The sequence below is a fragment of the Abrus precatorius genome, unplaced genomic scaffold (assembly GCF_003935025.1).
Source record: "Abrus precatorius isolate BTA unplaced genomic scaffold, Abrus_2018 Scaffold4, whole genome shotgun sequence".
Lineage (NCBI taxonomy): Eukaryota > Viridiplantae > Streptophyta > Magnoliopsida > Fabales > Fabaceae > Abrus > Abrus precatorius.
In genome coordinates, this window is record NW_020874384.1 from 1,328,774 (window position 1) to 1,354,201 (window position 25,428).

The window sequence follows — 25,428 nt, forward strand, 5'->3', positions numbered from 1 at the left end:
CTGATGCAGTTTGCTTATAATTAAGTTGTTCTCATTTTCACCCTGCACCATTTTCATCACTACAAGATACATTCTGATTGTTAATTATATTATCAGTGAATATATTGATCAAAATTATTTTTTGATGCAATGATTAGACCTTAATATAGTTTAATTTCTATTCCCTTATCATGATATGTTTTATCCTTCTGCTATCTAATAATAGTGTTTGCCAGATATCAATCTTGGGATGCACATTTACTTGTGATGACCTAATAAGTTAGTCAACCAGCACAGCACTAGCATGAATAAAATGTAGAAAGTAATAAACAAGAACTCAGATTGTTAGAATTGACTCTTTCTTCATATTTTTGAAAGTCAAATCAATTCGATATGCTATTTTTATACTTTCTGGTTTGGAACTTGTTTAGTCATGTTGAACGGAAAAAATTGAGTGATAACTCGTGTTTTAAGAAGTGGGTCTACAGAATCAATGATACCCATTCTACTTTACTTGAAATGTTGTATTTGTTTTCTTATAAGAGGACTATTTATGTATGCAGCAAAAAGCTGAATGTGAATGACAATCCATATCCACCACTCAAAAGTTGTGTGGTATCAATAGCTTCATGAGTTTGAGGGAAAAAAACCAACATGAAAACCAATTCACAAAAAAATACACGTCAGAATGGCATCCAGCAGCAGCTTCTTGTCTCCACCTCCAGAATTTACAAGAGAAAACTATTATTTGTGGTCTGCAAAAATGAAAACTTATTTGAGGGCTCAAAATTGTGAGATATGGTGCAATAAGGTTAGTTGCTTAAGCTTTGAATCTTATTCTAACTAGTTAGATAGAGTGAAAATTTTAAAATAATACTTGATTAAATTTTTAAATCTGCATGGCATAAAACTACAATTTTATTGTATAATATAAAATTCAAACTATAATCTTTGAATGTAATAAATTACTTTTCCATGAAAGACCACATCACCTTGCATGACACCAACCTAAGTTATTATATCCACTTAATTTCCTAAAACTATAATCAAAACACATCAAATCTTATATTTTCTTCACGGTACAATCTAAATTTATATCAAATCAAGTGTGAAAAATAATTTTAAGCAAAAAGTCATAAAAAATGAACCCATGACAAGAAATTTATGAAATTTAGACAAAATAAGAGGCTCGAATATCTTGTATTAAAAATTAAGTATTTGATTAAGCATAATATTTCAACATACACAAATTTTTATACTTACGGATTATTAGTTCAATAAAATATCCCTTGAAAAAATGATTATAGTTTAAAAAAAATATATTAACAAAAAGGCACGTATTATTCTTTAGGTAGTCTTTAAATGTTATTTTAACAAAATATTTTTATTTAATGTTGTTATCTTTGGTTAATAAAATAAAACTCAAATTATGAATGGTAAAAAATACTTAAGAACTTCACTTAAGTTTTGTTTAAAAAAAAAAAAAAGAATACACAATCATAAGCTTGCAATCAAAAGCTGTGACTTTTCGTGAACTTAGGTGTACTAATACACCTCAGATAAATTATTATAGCAAGTGTCTCCAGTTGCATATTTATAATTATATTTTAGTTCTTCAATTAATTTTGTTTTTTCGTAAAACTGGATGATAGTCTTTTTCGTTCTTGAAATCCTCTATTTGTGTTAGGTGATTTTTGTCCTTTTATCAAGGGTCCTGCACGGTGATTGACGACGTCCTGAACCTCGCATTTGGTCCAAACGAGAAGTATAACACATGTAAGTCTAATTTATCTAACTTAAAAAATTTCTTTAGCCTCACTATTGCCTCATTTTAGAAGATAAACTAAAATCGTGTGAAGAAAAATTTTAGCCTCATCCCATTTCTTCTTCCAAAATGTTAAACCAAACATGAAATATAATATAAAACTCCCTCAACCTTTCGTAAGGTTAACAAAAAACCAGGGTAACCAGCGAGGAAAAAAGGTTAAACAGCCAGCAATTGCATTAAGTGAAACCATAGAATTAAAAGGGAGCATTATTAAAACTGGTTTGAAGATCAATGAATCCTTTGGGCAACAAACTGCTCAACAGACGAATTATTATTAAATGATGGCGTATACCTAATCTAATAATTAAAACAACAAAGCCGCCACCACTGCCGAAAAACAATACAATAATGGTTCTGAGATTGCAAAATTTGATTTGGTTCTTAATGGGAATGGAATACCCACTAACATGTATCTGTGACGTATTTGTTCAATTACTGGTTGGCAAATTTGATACCCTTCTCAATAGAGGATTTCAGTTCAGCCTTGAGGCTTTCAAGGCCTTGTTTCTCAAAATCTGAGAGAGGCCCCAAGCCCAAAACTTCCTCCACACCATTCTTCCCAAGCCTCACCTGCATAACATTTCACCATTAAGTCAATACCAAGTATAGATCAACATCAATCACCACATAAACAAGGGTTCAACCATAAAGGCCTATGCATGGATAAATGAAGAGAGAGCAAAACGTGAGCATTGTGAGGTGAGAGCGGTGAAATTAGAAACACAAGATGAAACTTTTCCAGTTCAATGACCTTGGAAGCAAAGAAGGGAAGTTCAGTCACAGTGGATTGCACAAATGAGCACTCAACAACATCTGGGACGCCATTGAGGCCCTTGAGGCAAGCATCAGCAAAAAGGGCTCCAGCATAACTGCAACAAACATGAGAATGTATGATTCAATTTTACATCAAATAATTTGCAGAACTTCATCAATGAACCACTATACTTCATTAGGATAAATAACTTGTCATCAAACAAATTATGTCTATCGAGAATAACATATTCAATTAATCCCAGACTTACGCCATTGACAAAGTTGCAGAGCCCTTTCCAGCCTTGGCTTCAACAACTTCTGTTCCTCCATCTTGCGTCCTCTTTGTAAGAGCCTTAATTTCATCATCACCCAGATTGGCTTTTGGAATGGCCTATATAAGTGAACAGTTAAGAAACATAGTACATACATATCAAACCAAGCTACCAAACTACACATCAAAGGGTGTAAAATGTTGAGTTAAAGAGCAGAAAGGTACTTGAGAAAATAAGGGCAGAATAGTAATGCCTGCATGGCCACCTACAACAGGTACATTGACCTCTGCAGAAACATGCACAATTCCAAATCAAATGTTATGTAACACTGGAAACAAATAGAAGAAATGCAGAATCATGAATCATTTTCAACCCTTCCCAAGTCACCAAAAAATTTTCCTCACACTTAAGGGGGTAAAAAAGTTAAGAATTTGATTTTTGAAATTGGTTGGACTTTCATTGCATTCACTTGACACTTAAATCTGACCCCCAAACACACATCCCCATTTGTTCCATCTTTATGTCACAAAATAAACAACAGTTACACACCAAGCAAGACTAGAGTAATTGTAAGTTTGTCAAACTTCACATACCAGCGACTGGAACTTTGGCTTTCCCAGCATAGAAAGTTTTGGCCCTAACAACATCAAGGGTGGTAACACCAAACAATCTCTTCTCATCATATGTCCCAGCCTTCTTGAAAACCTCAGAAGCAATAGGAACAGTAGAGTTCACAGGATTGCTTATCATGTTAACAAGAGCCTGATTCCACAGATAAAAGTATTCAGTATCAAATATAAATCATAGAATCATAGAAAAGCTCACCACACAATATATGGACCAGGACATGAACACAGTTACATGTTCAGATTTGTTAAACACTCTTTGGTTTCCAGATTTCCAACTTACAACAACAACAATAAAGCCTTTATCCCACTTGGTAAGATCAGCTGGCTACATGGATCATACGATCCCACCCACATTTCCATCTTATTAACCTCACATCCTATACTTTCGAACCATCAAACCACACTCTTAAAAATCCAAACAATCCTGTATTATTTTGATTTATACAATCTAAACAATCAGACTTGAAAATGTGTTCAGAGTAGCTAAAAGAAAATGAATTGATCACCCAAAACTAATAACAATGAAATTCTCATTTCATCCATGGCCAAGAACCATGACTGCATCAAGCAACTCAAGGAAACAGACACTCACATGGGGACAATACTTAGCGATAGCAGTACACAGTGTCTTGACAATGCCAGCATTAATATTAAAAAGATCATCACGAGTCATTCCAGGCTTTCTGGGCACACCAGCAGGAATTATAACAACATCTGCACCCTCCAAAGCTTTTCCAAGCTGTTCTTCACCTTGATATCCAACTACCTGCAATCCCATTAAACCAAGAGCAGTTCAATCAATCGAACAACAACTTTAAAATACAGTAAAACTTGCACATCACTGCCAAAGAATAATTTAGTTACCCTCAGCAGAAGAGTTCATTAACATCAAACTAACAATAAAGCTTGCATCGTTGCAAAAAAACAAAAAAACTAACAAAAAACTAGATTAATGCATCTCACACAGAAAACAGTTCAATTCATTGTGCTACGTTAAACTACAGTAAAAATTAACTAAATTCACTGTGCATCATCACACGACAGTAAACACTGCATCATTTCAAACACCCCACCCCAAAAAAAAAGGTAGATTGGGACACCTCAGCAAAACAGATCAATAATCTATATCACCAAAACATTAAACTATAATAAAGTCATTACCTTGGCAAATAAAACACTTCGGAAAAAACTAGATCACTATATGCCACAGAAAAGAAACAGAGATCCTCAACGGTTGTAAAAAGCCGGCACACAAAAAAGACATTTCATTACATGATAAAAGAAAAAATTATAAACAAAAATTTAGTAAAAACACACGGCGTCCCCTCTGTAAACAAACAAAACCCCGATCTCTCACAAAAATGGTATAAAAATACAGTAAACCTAATACATTCATAAAACCCCAAACAAAAATGGTAGATTAGTTTACATCAAACAACAAAGTTTCAATTTTTACAAGACGATACTTGAAAAAAAATACACATTTGAAGAAAAAAAAAATTTGGGGTTAAGGGGGTGGAAAAGGGGTACCTCAGATCTGGTGTTGATGTGGCTAACATCAGCAGCGACACCGGGGGTGCCGGCGATATCGTAAAGGGAGAGGCTTGAAACGAGGGGGTTGAGCTTCATTAGGAGGGAGAGGGGTTGGCCGATCCCGCCGGCGGCGCCGAGAACAGCGACTTTGCGCTCCGGCACTGGCTCAGTGGCGTAGCCGCGGCGAGAGAGGTGAGAGGAGCCGCGGCTAACTGCTGAGTGCAGGGATCTGAGCATCGATGGCTTCATCATTTTTGGTTTCTTTTTTTTTTTGGAAGTCTGAGAACTTTCGAGAATTACGAGAGAGAAAGGGAATAATGAAAGGCTTTGGCGGAGTGAGCAGCGTCACAATTTATGCTGAGACTGTAGATCAGTGAGTGAACCCACACCACCAACACCAACATGGCTCCACCCGAAAATTATTTAAATCCATAGATCTTCAAAGTAAATTTTTAATAAAGTTATTCTCTTTAATAGTTATTTTTAAAATCAAAATTGATTTATAAACTACACTTTCTTTTATTATTTTAATTTTTATTAATTTTATCATTTAAATTTTATAATATTACATACAATTTTAAATTTTTATAAATATTACATTTATAAAAAATTATTATCTTATATTTTGTGATTTAAAATTACATTAAAGTAAATTTTATAAAAAATATTTTTAAAAACAATTTTATTGTATATATAAATATATAATCATTTAAAAAATTATAAATTTTTATTTTTTAATCATTAAAATTATATTTGTTTTAAAATAAAATATCCAAGAAAAAAATTTGAAGTGAAAAAGACTCGAAGTTGTGTATAAAGTTGCCAAAAATTTATATCATGCCAACATTAGATAAGTCGAGCTTCACTGTATTTAGTAAATCTTCAAAAGTTGCACTAATTTGGTGAAGTACCTTTACTCTTATCACGTTGTCACTTTGATATACTTATCATCCCCTTTTCTCATAGAGCAAATGCATAACAAACTAAATAAATATTATTTAATCCCTCGTTGTTTAGTTTTTTTTTCTAATTATTTAATCCCTCATTGTTTACTTCAAATTAATTATTTAATAATGTTTTATTTTAAAAGCAATTATTTAATTCTCTCTAGTGTATAAAAATACTCCATACATATTTTACTATATTAATATATGAACAATGCTTCGTGCGTATCAAGAGCGTTTTAAAAAATTATTTTATATTACTGTTTTTATCAAATATAAATAATAGCATTGTATTAATATCATTACATTTTGTGAATAAATAAAAACACAATTTGGTAATTTACAAGTTATCAACTGGTTTATTTGACCAAAAATAAGTTATTATAGGCATTATGTCAGAGACTTTTTTAAAATACTACAAACTTAAAATCTCATATTTGAAAAGTTTCTTTTTTTTAAGGCCCGATTTGACAAGTTAATAGAAGTAGTTCATAGCTTATAAACAAGAAAATGCATATGTATATATTCTTTTATTTTGTTGTTATTAATTTTAAAAAACAACTTCTAACTCTTCCTTAATTAACACCCTTAATAATAATTAGTTAGATATATGTGCATACATAGTTATATTCTTAACATTTTATGAAATATATTTTGTTGAATAACAATTATTATAATAAACTCCCTTATTGTTGAAGATTCTAGTGTCTTTGTGATTCTAGGTATAACCTGGAATTGTGATTTCTTGTAATGAGTATGTATACAAATACTCAGAGTATGTGATGGTGGTAGGCCTAATTAAGTTATGTAGATTATATATAACAAAATGAATTTAGGTATTGATATAATTGATTGTCCAAGCACGTAAACCCATTAGTAGCTTCGGCCTTTTGTTTAAAATAGCAGCAGAACACCCTCTTTAAAAAATAAAGTCACTTTGAATGATTTTTATATTTATATTTTGATCAAAAGCCAGTATTACAATGCTTTCACATTAAAAGTTTAGATTTGAAATTGAAGATAGTGCTTCTTAATCTGTTCGTCACCTCCATTAGATCTCTTCCTTTTTAATAACACAAATCAATCGCCTTTGTTTAACCCATTTTCACTATCCTATGTTTAGATCAGTGGTTTCTTTTTTGTAATATATAAATAAATACAATTTTTTTTTTGAGATAACAAATAAAAAGTAACGGAGTAAAATTTCGTTAGAGATCCATTACGTGTTAATCTGTATGGACAAGAAAAGTATCACGAGCTTTCAGATTATCATTCGATGGCATTGTTGCATCACTATTCAAAGGCATCAAATCATTGCAGAACATGGTTTAGTTTTTATTCTGAAACAGAAAATAGTTGATTTCTTAATCTTGATAAGTGAAACTGAAACCAAAAAATTTACCATTGAAACTTCCTTACAAAAGAAGCATCTAATTGAATTAATCACTAAATTGAACTATGCAATATTATTAATAAAATGTAATAGACAAACTAAAACTTTCTAATTGACCCTCTAGATCACAATTCCCAGAAGCGAATGCTAACATGAAGAAAAGGAAATCACATCTAAATACCGGATCCACTTTTATCTTCCAATTGATGAGTTGGTGAAAGAAAATAATAACGAAATAAAAATTTCTGTAATTTTATTATATGGGTGATTACAATTAGAACTCAATTATTCTCACTGATTCTCTGAAAATTTACGTTTTTTAATAGGAAATGGACCTTCTTTGACAGAGATTTGACATTTGAAAATGCCTAGGTATGTTTCTTCAATCTTAAACTTTGGTCCTACCAACCGTTTGTTGCAAAGGGTGTTTTATAAAATGCTTTAAACCAAAGCAAGCTACAAAACCATGCACTGGAAAATGTCTATAACAAAAATTAGAAGACTAACATTTTTCAATTTCTTCAACCAACCCATGTCAATGCAGGTTTTCAAGTCTTTGATTGATCGCAGGATCCAATCCCTCTTCCCAATTGTGTTGTATTCAATTCTAATCTTAGGAAGTGCAAGGTTAGTCCTAGACAGTTTGAAAATCAACCATAGCTGTGTTTCCAGGCTCTATAGCAGGCCACATGGTGGAAGGAATGGATTGCCTATTGTAGTTTTGCCAAAGGATCGAATTGAGGAAGATTGCAATGTATTTGAAGGGACATGGTTGTGGGACAATATGTCATATCCCCTTTATGAAGAAGAGAGTTGCCCTTACCTGGTAAAGCAAACCACTTGCAAGAAAAATGGGAGACCTGATTCTTTCTACAAGAATTGGAGGTGGCAGCCTAATGGATGCAACCTTCCAAGGTAATCAATCCTTTTATATAACTTAATTTTCTACACGTTTTTTTCAACACTTTCTAAACTTGCTTAAGGACATTGAAATTCAAAGTTCAAGCACTTTCAAGTTAGTTTAGTTTTAGAAAATAAAAGATTTTCTGTATTTAATTTTTGTTTTCCTACATAAATACAAAAATATCACCTCTTTTCTTATTTATTTTTTTTAAAGGTTTGTCTAAAAAAAGTAGAGCAATGAGACGTTGTTGTAATTACTTGTGAAAATATTAAAAAAAAATAAAAAAATCTCAAATCAAACAAACCAACAAGTTTTATTTGGGCAGCATTTTTTCAAATTAGTTTTCTTTTCCCCTAGCTATTCAAAGCATAAAGATAAAAGCTAGTGCATCTGTGCATGTTTCTGGTGTAATCAAATAAGCAGTGCATTTTCAATGTTAAAATATTTTCATTCATTTAGTTGGAATCTTCATGGACTTGAAATCTTTCCTTGACAAGTGACAAATATTTGGAATTGTGTGAGCATCACAAGATTGTTCTGTGCTTCTGACATCAGCTTTGACGCTTTGAAGTTGTTGCACATGTTGAGGGACAAGAGAATGATGTTTATTGGAGACTCATTACAAAGAGGTCAATTTGAGTCTATGGTCTGTTTGGTACAATCCATAATTCCTGAAGGAAAGAAATCCCTCCATAGAATTCCACCAATGAAGATCTTCAAACTTGAGGTATATCACTACGTGCCTCTCAGCTATCTAAACTTTCCAAGCTTATGCATGCTGCTTTTATCACAGGGAAAAATATATTGACCTCTTTCAAAGCTATTGTTTATTATATTTATACTTTTATTACATTTTAACTAACTTCATTGTTCGTTTAACGTATTTTTTTAACAAGTGTTTAATAAGAAATATATAAATAATAAATTTTATTAAAATTTATAACATTTACTTATATCAATATATTAAATTTTATATTTTAACGATAAAATAGTCAATAAACCCGACTTTCTAAGATTTTGTGTAGCTTTATTTTCATAGGAATTCAATGCATCGATTGAGTACTATTGGGCTCCATTCATTGTGGAATCCATTTCAGATCATGCCACAAACCATACAGTACACAAACGAATGGTGAGGCTAGACTCCATTGCTAATCATGGCAAACATTGGCAAGGAGTGGACATTTTGGTGTTTGAGAGTTATGTTTGGTGGATGCACAAGCCTTTGATCAATGCTACGTGAGTATCTAACCATCATGTAGTTCATTGTTCATAACACTAATTTCTTTCTTCCTTTTCGTTGAATTTGTTTGGTACATTTTCTTTTATTTCAGATATGGATCACCAGATGATGTCAAAGAATATAATGTCACCACAGCATACAAGTTGACTTTGGAAACATGGGCAAATTGGTTAGAATCTAACATCAATCCACTGACACAAAAGGTTTTCTTCATGAGTATGTCTCCAACACATTTGTGGTGAGTTGTTACGTTTTTTCTCTGCATAATTTATCACTAAATCCATTTCTGATATTTTTAGTACCAAACCCAGTCTTTGTTCTTGTTTTTTTTTTTGGTCTAGTTTGTTCTTGTGCTTCAAACAATGGAAAAAGACTTGCAACTCTACAAGTCTAGTCATGATTGGCATAAAGAAAGTTATCTGACTTAAATATTTTTTAATCATTATATTTTTATAAAATTTTTATTTTAATCCTAAAAAAGAAACAATTGATTTTGGTTTCAATTTTTTTTATAAATTCAACATATTTAATCTCTCTCACCAATGTGACACAGTGAAAAAAGTTAACATATCACAACTTCTTTATTAGTCACAAGCAACCAAAAGCGTTGAATCTAAAAACAAAAAGGTTAAGGGACTAAAATTAAAATCTTACAAAAATATAACAACAAAAAGCATACCTGATTTTTGTTTTCATTTCTTATTTTTACAAGTAATTTATTAAACAAAGAATTTCACAATATTTTTGGTCAAACTAAATAGCCCTTAAAGGTTTTTTTCGGAATGAAAAATTGAACAGCAAATATAGTTAGCTCAAGCTCAGTTTCCTTTAATTGTTGTATGTAGATCACTCCCAAAATGAAAACTGTTTTCATTCTTCAGGAGCTGGGAATGGAAGCCAGGAAGTAATGAAAACTGCTTCAAGGAGTCATACCCAATCCAAGGTCCATATTGGGGCACTGGCTCAAATCTTGAGATCATGAAGATAATACATGATGCACTACAAGTACTGAAAATAGATGTCACCCTCTTGAACATTACCCAATTATCAGAGTACAGAAAAGATGCTCACACGTCAGTTTATGGGGAGAGAAAGGGCAAGCTCTTGACCAAAGAACAAAGAGCCAACCCAAAAGATTTTGCTGATTGCATTCACTGGTGCTTACCTGGAGTCCCTGACGCATGGAATGAAATCCTATATGCATATCTGTTGAAGAATTATGAAAACTTTTCTTGACAAAGATACCATTAGAGAAGGCACAAGCATCTCTCAAATGAGGGGCACACTCAAAAGTTTTCATTAATTCATCATTCTATTTCTCATTTACAAAGTTCAGCAAAATTTGGAGCTCAAATAGAAATAGATTAATTAGCTGTTAATATGAAGTCGATATCTATATATACCAAGGAAAACACTTTCTATGTATGCAATTTGAGAAATAAAAATTAGAACAAAAAACAGCTTTGCATAGAACCAATGCAGCATTGAAAATTGTGACCACAAATAATTTATTATTTATTAGCATATTCGTCATGGAAACCTAAACAATGTTATTTTCAGCAAGTACTGCCACCTTCAACATGTACATTTTCAAAATAAGAGCGCCAAAGTAATTGGTCCATCATTATTGACGTGCAACCTAATTACATTTACAGCAGCTCCCAGTCACCTTCAGAAGCATGCTGCACTTGCAAATCCTTAGAGTTCGCATTTGTTCTGGAGCAAAATGGCAAGAGATTTTGTGAAGAACCTTGACCAGGATCAATATCGGCATCTCCATACCATATCGCTAGCTGTTCATACTCCTTTGCTAACCTCTTCTTCGAAGTAAATGCATCCTGGATTCTTTTCTGTCTCAAGAAAGAAGATAATAATGGTACATATAATATTTCTTGATTTTCCTAAAAGCATAACTCATTTCATAAAATAAACTTCATTTCCTCCTACCCATTTTATTTATAAAAGAAGGAATAAGGGAAATATATCAAAGCCACTGCATTTTCTTTTATAGCACAAAATAACTCGCTTTTACAGAGTAGTTAATAGTGGTGTTAGTTGGCAAGTTCCAAAATTGCTCTATACATAAAACTCATAAAAATACAATATATAGATATACTTCTGTAAATACTTTACCCATTGAAACACATTATTCAAGAGGACAAGGAGAGTACCTTGTATGATCTAAGCTTTTGAGCTCTGCATGAGACTGCATAGAGTTCACTATCATCCACAAATACACAGCTTTCCTCAAGCTTTGGATCATCATTCAATTGAATGTCTACCAAGCTGGATTCAGTAGAACTGACTAGTGGTTCGTCTAATCAAGCAAAAGCCATATTAGATAGGTGATAATACAGTCAAATGAAGCAAGTAAATGTCATCAATTATAAGATTCCTCATTAAAATTTCTGTTCCGATTGTTATTTTTCTTTCATCTTGTACAGGATCGATTTCTTACCTTACCTTCAATAAAATATTGACAAAATTCTAGAATGAGACAGTGAAGAACAAAAAACAAGTGTTGATACACATGATGTACTTAGGATAGACATGATCCCCAAAGTACAAAAAGGGAAAGACCGTTGAAAAAACATCAGGGAGAAAAAACCAACTTCAATTTCAAGTAAACATACTCTTGAAAACATTTCACTTATCAAAAAGTAAGAGTCAATAACCTCCCATTTCATAAAGTGATTTTGTGTCTGCATTGCAGAAATACCATACTTAGTAATGCAAATGTTGGCAATTGACAAACACAAACCTTTGAACCTAAAACCAAACCAACATTACTCATGAGAATCCAAATGTGAGAAAATCAACTCCAAAAAAATATGGGTCACTGGACATTAACAAAACACAATTATATGTTTCTCTGTTCTCCACCATCAGACTTGCTAAAACAGGAAGTTCCCACAGTTGATACAGCACATTTGGCTTTGACTGTGGATACTAAAAATCAAAACAACCATATAGCGAAGTAAGATATTTCAATATTGTTATTTTAATATTTTATCAAGAGTTAAATTTCTTTTAATAAATATAATATTTTACATGCTCATTTGATTTAACTATATCTGAAAAGGATAGCCCTGTCTCGAACAGAACATATCTGCTATGCCTTATTCTAGATTAATTATCCAAAGACATTATTTTTCATCAACCTTGGAAGTATCATCTTATTAAACCCAGTTACAGTTTATAAGATGAGTGAAAGAAAAAGTTCTCATAAATGAAAATTTGAGGATACCAACCATTGGATTCCATCAATTGACAGCAGCCACAGAAAACAAGTCCATCCCGTGATTCCATGATCTGACCAGTTATAAGGGCACATGATTCACAACATACTCGTACCATGGAACAATCTGAAATACGCCAGGCAGCATCACCTGAATTGATTTTGCAAGATTCAATTTCAAAGGAGTAGCTCCCCCGTGATTTTGAACATGGACTGACAGAAGATAAAGAACTTTTGAGGCATATAGGTTCCATCTTTGTGATGGGCCATTCGCAGGACACAGCAGAATCTGTAAGTGAAACTTCAGCTAGTATACCATGTGTATCCTCATCAATAACATCAGACGATTGATTGAACAAGAAGACTTTAATTGATTCTTCCTCATCTAGAGATGGGGAATTCAACACTTGTGAGGGCGACGAGTTCATAGCATTTTCTTTAACAACCAAACACAAGTTCTGTTCTACATTCTCATCTGTATTATCCTTTGTTCTGATCAAAACCCCACATCCGCTGTGGGAAGAACCAGAATAGGATTCACTATGTATTGAGAATTCAAGGGATTCGTCCTCTTTAGGCACAGACTCAATGGCAATTTCTTCAAAGCTTTTGTGCAAGTTTTCTTTCTTAGACCCAGAAGTTTCTCTCGAGTCATCAGCAACCTCATCCTGAGTTATGTAAGAATCTTCCACCTCAAGGGAATCTGAGCAAGTTTCATCATATACTTGATTTACAAGATTGTGTTGGATAGGAGCACCAGCTTCCTGATTATTATCAATATCAGTTCCAATAGAATCGTGCAATGACTCAACAAAATTATTGATCAGACTTTCCTCATCCTGTTTTTTATTATCTTTATTATCAACAACTGACCCAACTGAAGAGCCCATGTTATTTGTTAAAGCTACTGAATGAGCTTCATATTGTGAATCAACCGAGGTAGGAAAAGGAAGTAGCTCATGCACGACTCCAGAATAGAACTTTTTCACACTGTCTCCAACATTCTGGACCTGATTCTCAAGATATTTAACTGCATCCTGAATACAACCAATAAAGAAAAAATAACAATGGAACTTAAAGATTGTAATGTAACCAACCTCAAACATGCAACATACTAGCAAAAGAAACAGAGCAAAGATCAAAGTAACAAGTGGAATACTGGAATGAAAAGTTCCAGTAAATGGAGGTTCTTTCTTTAAACTACCCCTGGTTTGGAATGATTTAATTATAGAATGATTGAAAAGAAATCATTTGAAAACTTATCAGAATTGAGATATTATTATGTTTTACAAATCCTCAATATGACCACAAAATTATTTGTAAATGAATTGAATTATTAAACTAATATTGTTCCAAATAAGGTTTATAAAAGAACAGGGTGAATGAAATTAAACAATTAATTCTATTTTTGAGATTCCAAATACAAAGAAATGAAAAAGTGAGAAGGGAAGCAAAATAAAATAAAATGAAAAAGAAATAATGAAATAGCACCTGGCCTACTATATCATCCACCTCCTGGCACACTGCTTCAAACTTCTGGTAAATGTTCCCCACCCAGTTTAGATGCTTAACCTTCAAATCCATTACGGGCTTGTAAAACTCTGCAGGACTAGAACTCTGAATCCTCAAGTTTACAATAATGGCATTTTAATCTTAGAAAAAGCTGCAACAAGCCAACAACAGTGAAAGGAGGATATCATACTTAATACAGTCATACACAACAAATGTATATGCCAAACAGAACTGTCTTCCACTCTTCATGAGATAATATATCTACCAGATGGTATGCCTTAAATTTTAATACAATCATAAAAAATGTAATCAATCTCACACTTCTGAAATTCAGTGATGATAAGTTCATAACTGGTAAGTTTATCCTAAAAATTCAATTCCCTCGGCTTACATCGTAGTTCTTCTAAAAGCCAATTAAGCATGTGCAAACCCAATTCATCCCACTTTCAAATTTTCATACAAATTTTACAGCCTATTCTATCATTTAGACATATCATATCGCTTGAATAAAGCTTAAAAATTTGATTTTGAAGTCACTAATTGACTACAATCCTCATTACTTCTATCCACACACCTTCCTCAGATTCCACTATACATCATTTAATTTAACGATAGAAAAACAAGACTGGTTACAATGGCATAATACAAAATACATAATTTAACACTAGCATTTGTCTTTCTTCTCCATGGTATTTACAACAACAATAAATCATGCAATTCAGGAAAATACCCAATTCCCTCTATTTCTCTATGGTGATGATGCCACCAGAGCCAACATAATTTATATATATAAAAAAAAAAGTTATAGAATCTTCAGAACATGCATGATGCATATATTATCATACAGCACAAACCACAAAGGTGACCAAAATATGCATATGTGAGTGCAGAACTTTCAGTGTCAATAAAAACGAAAAGGGTAAGTAAAAGATGAAAATTTTGACGCACCCAGGAATCGCGTGATCAATATTACTGAGAAACCATATATGGGTGGTGATCATAGAAGCATACCCAGAATCCAACTGAGGTGAATTATGGGATAAGGAGCAAACAAAGGGATAACAAAGAAGCGGTGATCGGAGACGGCAACGTAACTAACCGGTGAACGGCCAAGCACAGCTGAGTTGAGAGACAGAGGAAAGTGAGAGGGTTTTGAATTTGAGGCTGAGGAGAGCAGAATCACAGGGTTTTAACAAATAAACAAAGGCTTATGAAGTTACGATGGCAATTATGATAATAATAATAATAATAATTTACCTGGTTTTTATATGAGCACGTATTGTTTAGAGTTTACTAGTTATGATATTAATTAGATTGATATTATTTAAGTTGTTATATATTTAAAAAACTATGTATTATAATTTTTTAATAAATGGATTATAATTTTATCTAAAAAACAATGATTTTAACACATTTTATTCTGTTTTGAATTCGTTAATATTTTGCTCTTGAAGGATATTTTATTAAGTAATACGAGAGTATTTCAGCAAAAAAATAAAAAATACGAGTATCGATTTTTGTTATTATTTTTAAAAATTATAATTATTTTATTCAAGTATTAATAATTAATATTTAAATTATTAAGTATTTATATAATATTAAATTAGCTGAAAATAAAATAATAATAACACTTCTGTGTAATAATTTTCTAATAAAAAGAATTATAAATTTTTCATATGAAAAAATTTAAAAGATTTTAAATCTTAGCTGCGTAAATATTAAAATAATTAGAAATAAATTGTGTGAATAAAGTATTTCATCGTATTGTAGTAAAAAAAATTAATTTATAATTATAAGATAATTTATAATATCATGTTATTATAATTATTTTCTGACGGTTTGCTTTCAAACAAATTTTATTAATAATTATATGAATAGAATGAGGCATAACTTATAACATTTTAATCAATTAGTTCAATTAATAAAATAACAACTAAACCAAAAATTAAATGAAAACTCATTGATGTATAACTACTTTATTTTCATACAGGACTCACAAGAATATAATAAAAGCAAATCGTTAATGTTGAGTAATTTCTCGGATATATTACATTCATTATTTTTTATTCTTTTTTAAACAACTGTTAAGTTTTATCCATCTCTTTATTTCTATCTCATTATTCATTAAATTTATTATTTTCCTTTGCATCATATTTTAAATATTATTAAATTTATTATCTTCATTATATTTATTAATTTTTTCCTCTCAAGATCCTTTATACTTTTAAAGTAGTTATTAAATTATGTTTTCATTACATATGTATTTCAAATATATGAAAAAATATTTTTAAAAAAAATTCATTTAGAGTTAAATTGTTTCAAAAATTCATGATTGATAATTATTCATATAAGTCAAATAAAAATTTCTAAAAAATAATTAAATAAAAAATATATGCACATTTGGAAAATGTTAAAATAATACAATAATATTTTATTAATTAATATAATTTTTTATTGTAATACAATAACTTTTAAGTTTTATCATCTTGATCTTTTATATATACAGTAAGGCATATAAATGAGTAAATGAACGTAATTTGCGACTATTTACCTACGGTCAAACCTAACCTATTTAACAGTATTTATTCTATCCACAGGTATTTAGTGTGAATATTTAATGGGTATGAAAGAATTGTCATCCTTAATATAATATTACTTTGTCTTAGTAAAAATATATATGCAAAATTTCCAAGAAAATATATAAATGACACTAGTGTAGGGTATGGATAAGATACTATAGTACCTATCTCCGTATTTGTATTTTAAAAAAATACATGTACCCAATTCTATATTTGCATGGGTATAAACATTAATTCTTGTACCCGTACTCTTTGTATACCTGCATACCCATCTTTTTGTCATTATCCGCACTTGTTTGAGAAAGAAATATTTATAAAAAAAATATGTTTATATAATTTCACATAAGTAAAATAATAATATAAAAATTCAATAAATAGTTGCCGAACAAGGTACGAACATAAATAAAAAATAAATATTCAAATATCACAAGTACTAAATGTATCTTAATATAGTAAATTTTTAAACTAAAATTCTTAGAAATAATAAACAAAACTAAACACACAAGTTATTTGTCGGCGATAATCCTATCTTGTGTAAGATTCAATCGAGCAACAATATTAGAACGACAATAAAAAAGATCTACACAATGAGTGGTCCTTAGTGTGGAATCACTTGGTGACCTTTTATGACGGCATTGACAACTAACTCTAATAAATAACGTTTCATAGTTGTTAGATTTTAATGAGACAGACATTGAAATGAAAATAGAATTAAAGTAGAAAAGTTCAAATACTAATAACAAAAAGTAGATAAATAAAATATTTTTTTAACTTTTGAATTTGAAATTGTAAAAAAAAATTATTATAATAATATATATATATATATATATATATATAAATACTAATATTTTTAACTTATATACAATACGAAAGTATTTTGTCAAAAATATAAATTTTTAAAAAATTATTTCAATGAATTAAATATTTATAATGTATATAAATTTTAAAAGAAAGAATTTGAATAAAAAATAAATAATCACAATAAAATTTTATAATAAAGAAATATATGTGTATATAAAAAATTATACTTTTTTATCTGAAGAAAAAATTTACAAATAAAAATTGACAATAATTTTTTATATTTTATATCTTTTTTAAAATTTATTTAAACGTAAATAAATAGTAAAAATAATATTATTTAGATTCAATACATTATAATTTTACATAAAAAATAAAATTTACATATTATTAATAAATAATAAGTTTACGGTAATAGTAGGTGATTGTAAAATTTATAAAATATTTACAATATATTTATTATTTATCATTTACTTTATAATTTAAATATTAATATAATTTTATTAACAAAAATATGTATTTAAAAAATATTTTATATATGTCATATATAAATAATATTTTAAAAAAAAATCAATCTGATATCAACTATGCAATAATTAAATTATATTAGTTTAATTAAATGATATAAAATAGTAAATAATTTTTTTTATTAAAAATATAAAAAAATAAATTTTTTGATTTATTTTATTATTAAATATATTTTTATATTAATCTTATATAACTTCACATATATAATGTATAGTTGTAGAATAAAGTTTAAGCGTCCACGCGCGCATGCACACACACATACCTATATATATATATATATATATATATGCAATTATAAGATGAGACAAATACTTAAATATTCATACAAATATTCATACCCGCACTCATTTCTATTAAAGTTTGCAAGTTTTTATCCATTGTGAATAAATTTTGCAAGCACACATTAAATACTTTACTCTTTATCATCACTCTCAATTTATAATTTTCTTATAATTTTATAAATTTCAATATATTTGAACTTATAATTAAAAATGTTAAAAAAAACATATTTCCAACGCTCCTCTTACAATAATAATATATATAGTTCATACAATATTTTCTAATAATGCTTTCTTTAACGCTACATTTTCTATATCTCAATCATATAACTCATCTTGTGACACGCTTTTCTATGAACATGTATTTAATTCACCTCAATATGTTATATCACTCAACTTTTCCCTTCAAATCGTTTGAATGTTATCGAATAAAGGAAACATGAAGTCCTAGTCATCTATGATATTCATTTTCTTAATACCTCTAAAAAAAACAATATCTTAACATAAATAACTTTCTCATGTACTAAAAAAACAAAAAAAAAACCTATTTCAAGAGGATGCAAAATTAGTCATTTAAAAATTAATGAATGTCACTAGGAGTCCGCATTTTACCATTTAAAGCCCTCCCATACTTTCTGAAGTGTTGTTTGTTTTCGATTTCCGATATCAAATTGCCGTCAATAAGTTATCAAACCAAATTAACAAAGCAGCTATAACCAAACCCATCTAAGATGAAAGCATTCATTTTATTTTATTATTTGGTCAAGAAGAATTCAGTTTTCTCAACTTAATCACAATTGACTGAACAGTTACAAGTGAACACAATCATAGGCATCAAATGACCCCTACAGAGAATAAATTTACGACGCACGTCCCGGGCATCAGGTCCGTCATGTTTTGAAGAACCACAAGTCAACACTCATTTCATGAATGATGTACCACTCAGCTACCAACCAACTGTTTCTTACTTCAACCGAAGTCCTGCTTCAGCACATCTTTGGGCTCACGTTCAATTATTGATGAACACGACCAACACGGAGTGTAGGAACATTTTACCAGAAATACAGCCAATGACAGTGATTAGGATAATACCACTTCCCGATTTAGGTTTGGTCTGAATTAATAAGATAATATAGTCTATTGCTAAATTAAACTAAAACAAAATCTGCATTAATCATGGGAGGATTAAGACGGTACTGAGACCTTAGTCGATTCAACCTCAACAAAGATGTTTTGCGATAAGGGTATTGCAGAAAACCATGCATCAGTACCCTTGCTTAACATGCATATACTTGAAAATCTCATGGCGCACAAGTTACAACAAACATGGTTTTTCAAATACATTCAACCGAATGGCAGTCAGCAACTACCTAGGGCAAAGAAACTACAGAGAACATGAAATTTGACCAAAGTAAACCCTGGTTGTTATTAACATGGTCAATAATATTCTCAGGCAGGATTAACAAATAGTTCAATTTCAGATAAAGTATCAGTCTCAGAAGCACAACGAACACAAGAAGATCCGATGAAGTGTAACATCACCCAACAGGGTGAAATATCTGGAGTAGACCATCAAAGTCCTACTAGAATACACCCATAATTAAAAATAATAGATAAAGCAGTTATCAAACACATTCCACAAGCATGTAATTGTGCTACAGATGGGAGATGGAAGGGAAAAGAAGCGGACAGATAACAGAAAGCCAGGTAATAAATTGTGGGGCCATTCCAGGTTTAGCTACAGAGAATACAAGCACAAAGACCGAATAATTGAGATCCAAGATCAAACTGCTACTATAAAATTGTGTAAATATCATTTCCTAGATTTAGAAGGAAAACCTCGGCACAATATTAGAGTTCCTTGTGACTAGGAGATTAAAGGTTCAACTCATGAAATAAGCCTCTCTCAAATGCAAGGCAAGGCTGCCTAAAATAGACCCCATAATGAATTGAATCTGTCCCTTCCTTACACCCCCTTACACCCCCACCATGTTGAGAGCTTTGTAGCACCAGGTTGCCCTTAATCGTCTCATCAGAATTCAGAATGTATTATTTTCTAAACACTACAAAGGATTTGGATGCAAAAAGAAATGGAACAAAAAGGAAGCAAAACATTCTTCAATCTACAAGCGCTTTTATCAATATAAACAGAATGCCTGCCATATGTAACACACGGTATGTTTCTCAACCAGTCTCCACGTTAACAATCAACAATATCATGCCAAAACACCAAAGATGCAAAGGCCTCCGTCATCAACCAGCAAAACAAACTAAATCCTATCATATGGGAAAAAATGGCATCAATTCATTGAAATTTACGATTTCATAGCTCTCTCTCTCACAAAAAACAGCCCTACATCCAGATGTTTACCATGAGGATAATATCATACAAGATAGTTTGACAGTCATACTCAATGTGGTACAGTAAAAAAGGCAATATTGCAGTGCTCAAAGAGCAGAAGATAGTTCAAGAGTATGAACAATCTATGCCAGTGAATACCCATCTAGTGCAACAACTTGCCACCCAGAGTGTTGAAAATAAATTCATATAACACATGCTGATACAATTAAGCAAAGGTACAAGTCAATGGAGGCAGCTCGTGAATGAGAGAAACAGAAAGTAGGAATCAATCCAAGGTCTAATTAAGTAATTTTAAAAAAAGCTGTATGTGATTTTAAAGAATAACAGATGAACAGGCATCACCAATTCCCAACATCAGAAATCTTTTGCGTAGAGATCTGATGACTTATCCAAAGCAAAGTTAAATAGTACAATGGCCAAATCAATAAATTACTTTCATGATATTTACAACATGCCACAATACAAATGATATCAATCCCCAACGTAAAAAATCATTGTTAAGTTAGAATGCTCGTTGGATGAGAAAAAGTTAACTTGCCACTAGAAATGGTTGGACCCCCCCCTCCCAAAAAAAAATTATAGTTTCATCACTACTTACATTGTACAAAGGAAATTATTAGATAGTCACAACACCAAACCAACAGGCTACTAACACCACATTAGAAAATATTGATACAGTAAACAAAATGAGACAACCGCAACATCGAACAGCTTTAATCGAAACTAAGTAAAAGAAAATGTAACTAAATACAAGCTCAGCTAATAAAAATCACCAGGATCCATAACTATATAATTAAAACAGAGGTTGTAACAGCCCAGATGATCCAACTAAAAGTACAAAACTAGTCTATCTCAGTGGCTTAAACTAACAGCATTCATAAGAATCAAGGCTTAAAAAGGGAGCAGATGAAGTCAAGAGGCTGTAAAAGGACAGGCTAACACATTCATTAGACCAGAGCACATAGTCTGCAATCACGCAATCACCAGAAGCACACAAAGCATCTGCGCCCAATAAGCGATGATACACCTGAATCAAACATCCATTCAACTCAATTCATCATTTCACAACCATCATTCAAAGAACATTATATTGTAAAAACACAGGCTTACTGGCAAATAATAATAAACAAATCAATGCTCACCCTTCCTTAGGAACCACATGAACAAATAGCCTGTGTCAAGGTACTGATACGTCCAACTCAAAATACAATATCCAAGATCATTTCAAGCAAAAGCATATATATAACATGCACAACCATGAAATTATGAAGCCAACAAAAACACAAAACCAAACCATATACAACAGGCAAGCAAAGGAAGAAAAACAAACAATGCAAAGAATGAACAAACAACTGAGCAAGCAAGAAAATTGAGCAACACACAAAAACAGGTTCATCACAAGATAAAGACAAAATCACAGAGATACTATCACGTCAGAATAAATTTAAAATCAGGCACAAGACACATTCCATAGTGGAAAATCACCTTACAAGAGTTCGCATAAGGAGTTTATGCCATAAATTTGACCATGAAACTTATTGACATAACTTGAAAATTCTTACTTTAATAAGCTATATGAAGAAAATCATTTCAACAAAGCTGAAAAGAGTTTATAAGAGTCAAACAAAAGCTACTTATATTTGCCAAAGTCAGAAAACACCAAAACACCCACGGAAACTTTAGATTTTATGGCACACAATTCACAATGAGAGTTGACAAAAGAAGTAAGAATCGAGGAAAAAGAAAGAACTGTACCCAAATCCCGGCTGGCCTTCTTCATAGCCTCAAATAAGATAAATGAAAAAAGAAACTTTATTATCTACAGGGCTACGCTTTTATGGTACTATACACCAAGGCAATGCCAAATCTTAACCTTCTCATCGATATTATAACAGTTTTTCTTATATGTGATCAAAGACATGCAATAAGAAATCAATAAATAATAATATTTTATTAGAAATTGTAACATTTATTGTTATTGTGTGATTTTCAATGCATTGGATATATTATCATAAAAAATTACTAGATATAGGTTCTTATTGCTTATCCTTGGACACATTAAAAAAATCTACAGTTAAAAAAGTCTTTGATGTTTATCTGCTAATGCACTTCACCTCATACCTCTCAATGAAAAGACAAACATGCACTTTTTAAGAGCCCAGTAATAACATATAACCATCAATGGTTGCCAAGATGATAAGAATCTTGTTTCAATAGAATGAATGGGTATTGAAATCATAGTTATCAAATAGCAGGCAATTGCGGCACTATAGCAACAGAGGAGTGGCCATAGGCCGCTACAAAATTTGAACAGCAGAGAATTTTTAAATAACGGTTGTGGCAACTGCACTAGCCGCCAGAGAGCACTAGAGTGAAACTTTTCCAAAAAAAAGGCACTGCTTTGGAGGGCTTTTTACTTTTATTGTTATTTACTCACATGTATTACTGAAAAGTTATGATGCTTTTTTTTAAAAAAAATTATGAATAAGTCATGGATTTTGTGTTATCGCATTTATATATATAGTTCATAAACAGTATAAATTATTAATTTGTATATAAAAATTCTAAATTGCGGTCATTCTGCTATGTGCTATTCCACTACAGCAATTTTGGTGACAGCCACTATGCACCGCTATCCAAGATTGATAACTAAGATTGAAATTATGAAATGCCGTGCATGTAATTACTAAATAACCTACCTTGTAGTTTAGGTAAAAAATTCCAATCTGCATCAGAGAATCCAACTATCCAAGTTGATCGGTAAAAATTAAAGCAAGAATCCACTATCAACACACAGTCCAACTAAACCAATGCAAAGTGACAATTTAACCAGAGAAAATCAAGCAACACGTAGCAAGGAAAAAAACAAGCACGAACAACCAACAAAGGCACAAAAAGCAAGAGAGAAAACATGCACAATCTGCACACAACCTACAAAGAATTTCAAGAACAAAAACACTCAAAATTACCTCTCAGTAGTAAGGGGGAACGTTCGGATACATCGAACCAGGTGGAACCCTAGGGACAGGCGAAGCCCCAGAAGGGGGGTGATGCTGATTCTGGTACCCAGAAGAAGTTGATAAACTATAGTGTCCACTCTCAGGATATCCTCCACCACCAGCAGGCATTCCCCTATACAAAAAACCAGCGCCACCACCCAAACCAGCACCACCACCCCCAAGTCCCCCACCAGCACCAGCACCACCACTGCCTCCTCCCAAACCTCCAGCACCACCACCCAGGCCTCCAAAACCGGTCGACCCAGGCCCGCCATACCCACCATAAGGCCCACCCATCCCAGCCCCATACCCACCTGCACCGCCAATCGTCCCCGGCGCTGGATTAGACAGCCCACCAACTGACGAATTCAAAGGATGATTACCCAACGGAGGCTGACCCTGAAGCCCACCATAAGAACCCAGCCCAACAGGGCCTCCATACTGGCCTGACAGCGAGCCTGGTCCAGAAGCCGCAGCAGGAGGCATCCCCATCGCGTCTCCATGACCATGATGACCATGCTGAACATTCCCATGGGCCTGGGGCCCCTCCGGCCCAGCCCGCTTCCCTTGCTTCCCATCCGTTATCGCAAGCTTGCAACTCAATTGTCTCCCCTCCACTGTCTTCACAGGATCCAACAGCGCAGCTTGCGCCCCCTCAGGGGTTTTATAAACAAAGAGCGCAAAACCCTTCGATTTCCCTGTCTGCTTGTCAAACCCTAACGGCCCTTCCTCGATCTCGCCATAGACTGAAAAGTGTGCGAGAAGCTTATCGGCGGGAAGGTCCGGCGGCACGTTAGCAACGTAAATCTTGCGAAGCGCAATGTCAGCGGCGTTGGCGTTGGAGGCGGAATTCCCCGCTGCGGCGAGCTGCGTGACTGTCACGCGCCCATCAATGCGCTTGCTTGGCTCACGGAGCGCAAGGAGGGCACCGTCGACGTGGCGAAAGGTGACGAAGCCGTAGCCCTTGGATTTCCCGGTGGCCTTGTCGAGGATGACGACGGCTTCTTCAAGGTCCCCATAAGCGGAGAAGAGGGAGCGGAGGCCGTCAGTGGTGGTGTCCCAGCCGAGGCCGCGGATGAATAGCTTGCGCTGGGAGACGTCGGGGTCGGCGACGGTGCGCACTGCGGAGAGGACGTCGGCGTGGCGGACTACGGCGTCTTGCAGGATGTCGAGGAGCTGGTCAGGGGTGAAGCGCTCAATGATTTTGCGGGCTTCAGAGGGAGAGAGCTTTAAAGGGTCGGAATCGCTGCCGGCGCCGAAGCCGTTTTCGTCGAGCTTGCGCTTCTTGGTCGGATCCATCGCCATGAAGGTTGGAATTTTGAAGAGGTTGATGGTGAAGGAACGGTAAAACCCTAACCCTAAATCCCTATTTTGATGCTCTCTCAGAAACTAGAGCCTCCAAACTGAGTGAGAGTGAAGAGAGAAACAAAATTGATATTTGGGAAATAAATAGACCGATTATAGATTTTGGGTTTGGATTGCTCAAATGTAATGTTCTGGGCCTCTCTTGCTGTCACTTTAATCTCATCTTGTAATTTGATCCAAACAGAAAACTAATAATAATTTCCTTTTCTCCAATAAAAGTTGTCTCTGTTGTAGCAAAATTATGATAGAAAACATTTATATTATTTTTATATTATAGGTAAATATTTATAA

At 32.6% G+C, this 25,428-nt stretch overlaps 4 protein-coding genes across 6 annotated transcripts; 1 reads left to right on the plus strand and 3 right to left on the minus strand.

The window, feature by feature from the left end:
• Nucleotides 1-1,965: 1,965 nt before the first annotated feature.
• On the minus strand, nucleotides 1,966-5,390 carry LOC113864439 (malate dehydrogenase, mitochondrial). The gene is made up of 7 exons (XM_027498140.1): nucleotides 4,992-5,390; nucleotides 4,054-4,227; nucleotides 3,426-3,594; nucleotides 3,057-3,118; nucleotides 2,830-2,951; nucleotides 2,559-2,676; nucleotides 1,966-2,377 (listed from the first exon to the last, which is right to left on the minus strand). Exons 1-7 carry the CDS (start codon nucleotides 5,244-5,246, stop codon nucleotides 2,240-2,242), a joined length of 1,038 nt encoding a protein of 345 aa, XP_027353941.1. The 5' UTR covers nucleotides 5,247-5,390; the 3' UTR covers nucleotides 1,966-2,239.
• Nucleotides 5,391-7,863: 2,473 nt separating this feature from the next.
• LOC113865134 (protein trichome birefringence-like 31) lies at nucleotides 7,864-11,011 on the plus strand. Its single transcript, XM_027499513.1, has 5 exons — nucleotides 7,864-8,246; nucleotides 8,791-8,962; nucleotides 9,275-9,474; nucleotides 9,570-9,716; nucleotides 10,360-11,011. The coding sequence occupies exons 1-5, from the start codon at nucleotides 7,864-7,866 to the stop codon at nucleotides 10,712-10,714; spliced, it is 1,257 nt and encodes a 418-aa protein (XP_027355314.1). The 3' UTR covers nucleotides 10,715-11,011.
• On the minus strand, nucleotides 10,976-15,430 carry LOC113865409. Of its 2 annotated transcripts, none has more exons than XM_027499927.1 (5): nucleotides 15,240-15,430; nucleotides 14,208-14,379; nucleotides 12,730-13,753; nucleotides 11,650-11,795; nucleotides 10,976-11,328 (listed from the first exon to the last, which is right to left on the minus strand). In XM_027499927.1, the coding sequence occupies exons 2-5, from the start codon at nucleotides 14,298-14,300 to the stop codon at nucleotides 11,128-11,130; spliced, it is 1,464 nt and encodes a 487-aa protein (XP_027355728.1). In that variant the 5' UTR covers nucleotides 14,301-14,379; nucleotides 15,240-15,430; the 3' UTR covers nucleotides 10,976-11,127. The 2 variants fall into 2 exon arrangements, with proteins under 2 accessions (XP_027355728.1, XP_027355727.1); XM_027499926.1 differs by having other exon boundaries at nucleotides 15,177-15,430.
• Nucleotides 15,431-19,957: 4,527 nt separating this feature from the next.
• Nucleotides 19,958-25,196, minus strand: LOC113865359 (UBP1-associated protein 2C-like). 2 transcript variants are annotated; one of them, XR_003504983.1, is made up of 3 exons: nucleotides 23,743-25,196; nucleotides 21,716-21,800; nucleotides 19,958-20,688 (listed from the first exon to the last, which is right to left on the minus strand). XR_003504983.1 is itself a non-coding variant. In XM_027499846.1 (2 exons), the coding sequence occupies exon 1, from the start codon at nucleotides 25,075-25,077 to the stop codon at nucleotides 23,746-23,748; it is 1,332 nt and encodes a 443-aa protein (XP_027355647.1). In that variant the 5' UTR covers nucleotides 25,078-25,196; the 3' UTR covers nucleotides 19,958-20,688; nucleotides 23,743-23,745. The 2 variants fall into 2 exon arrangements, 1 of the variants encoding a protein (XP_027355647.1); XM_027499846.1 differs by lacking the exon at nucleotides 21,716-21,800.
• Nucleotides 25,197-25,428: the final 232 nt, after the last annotated feature.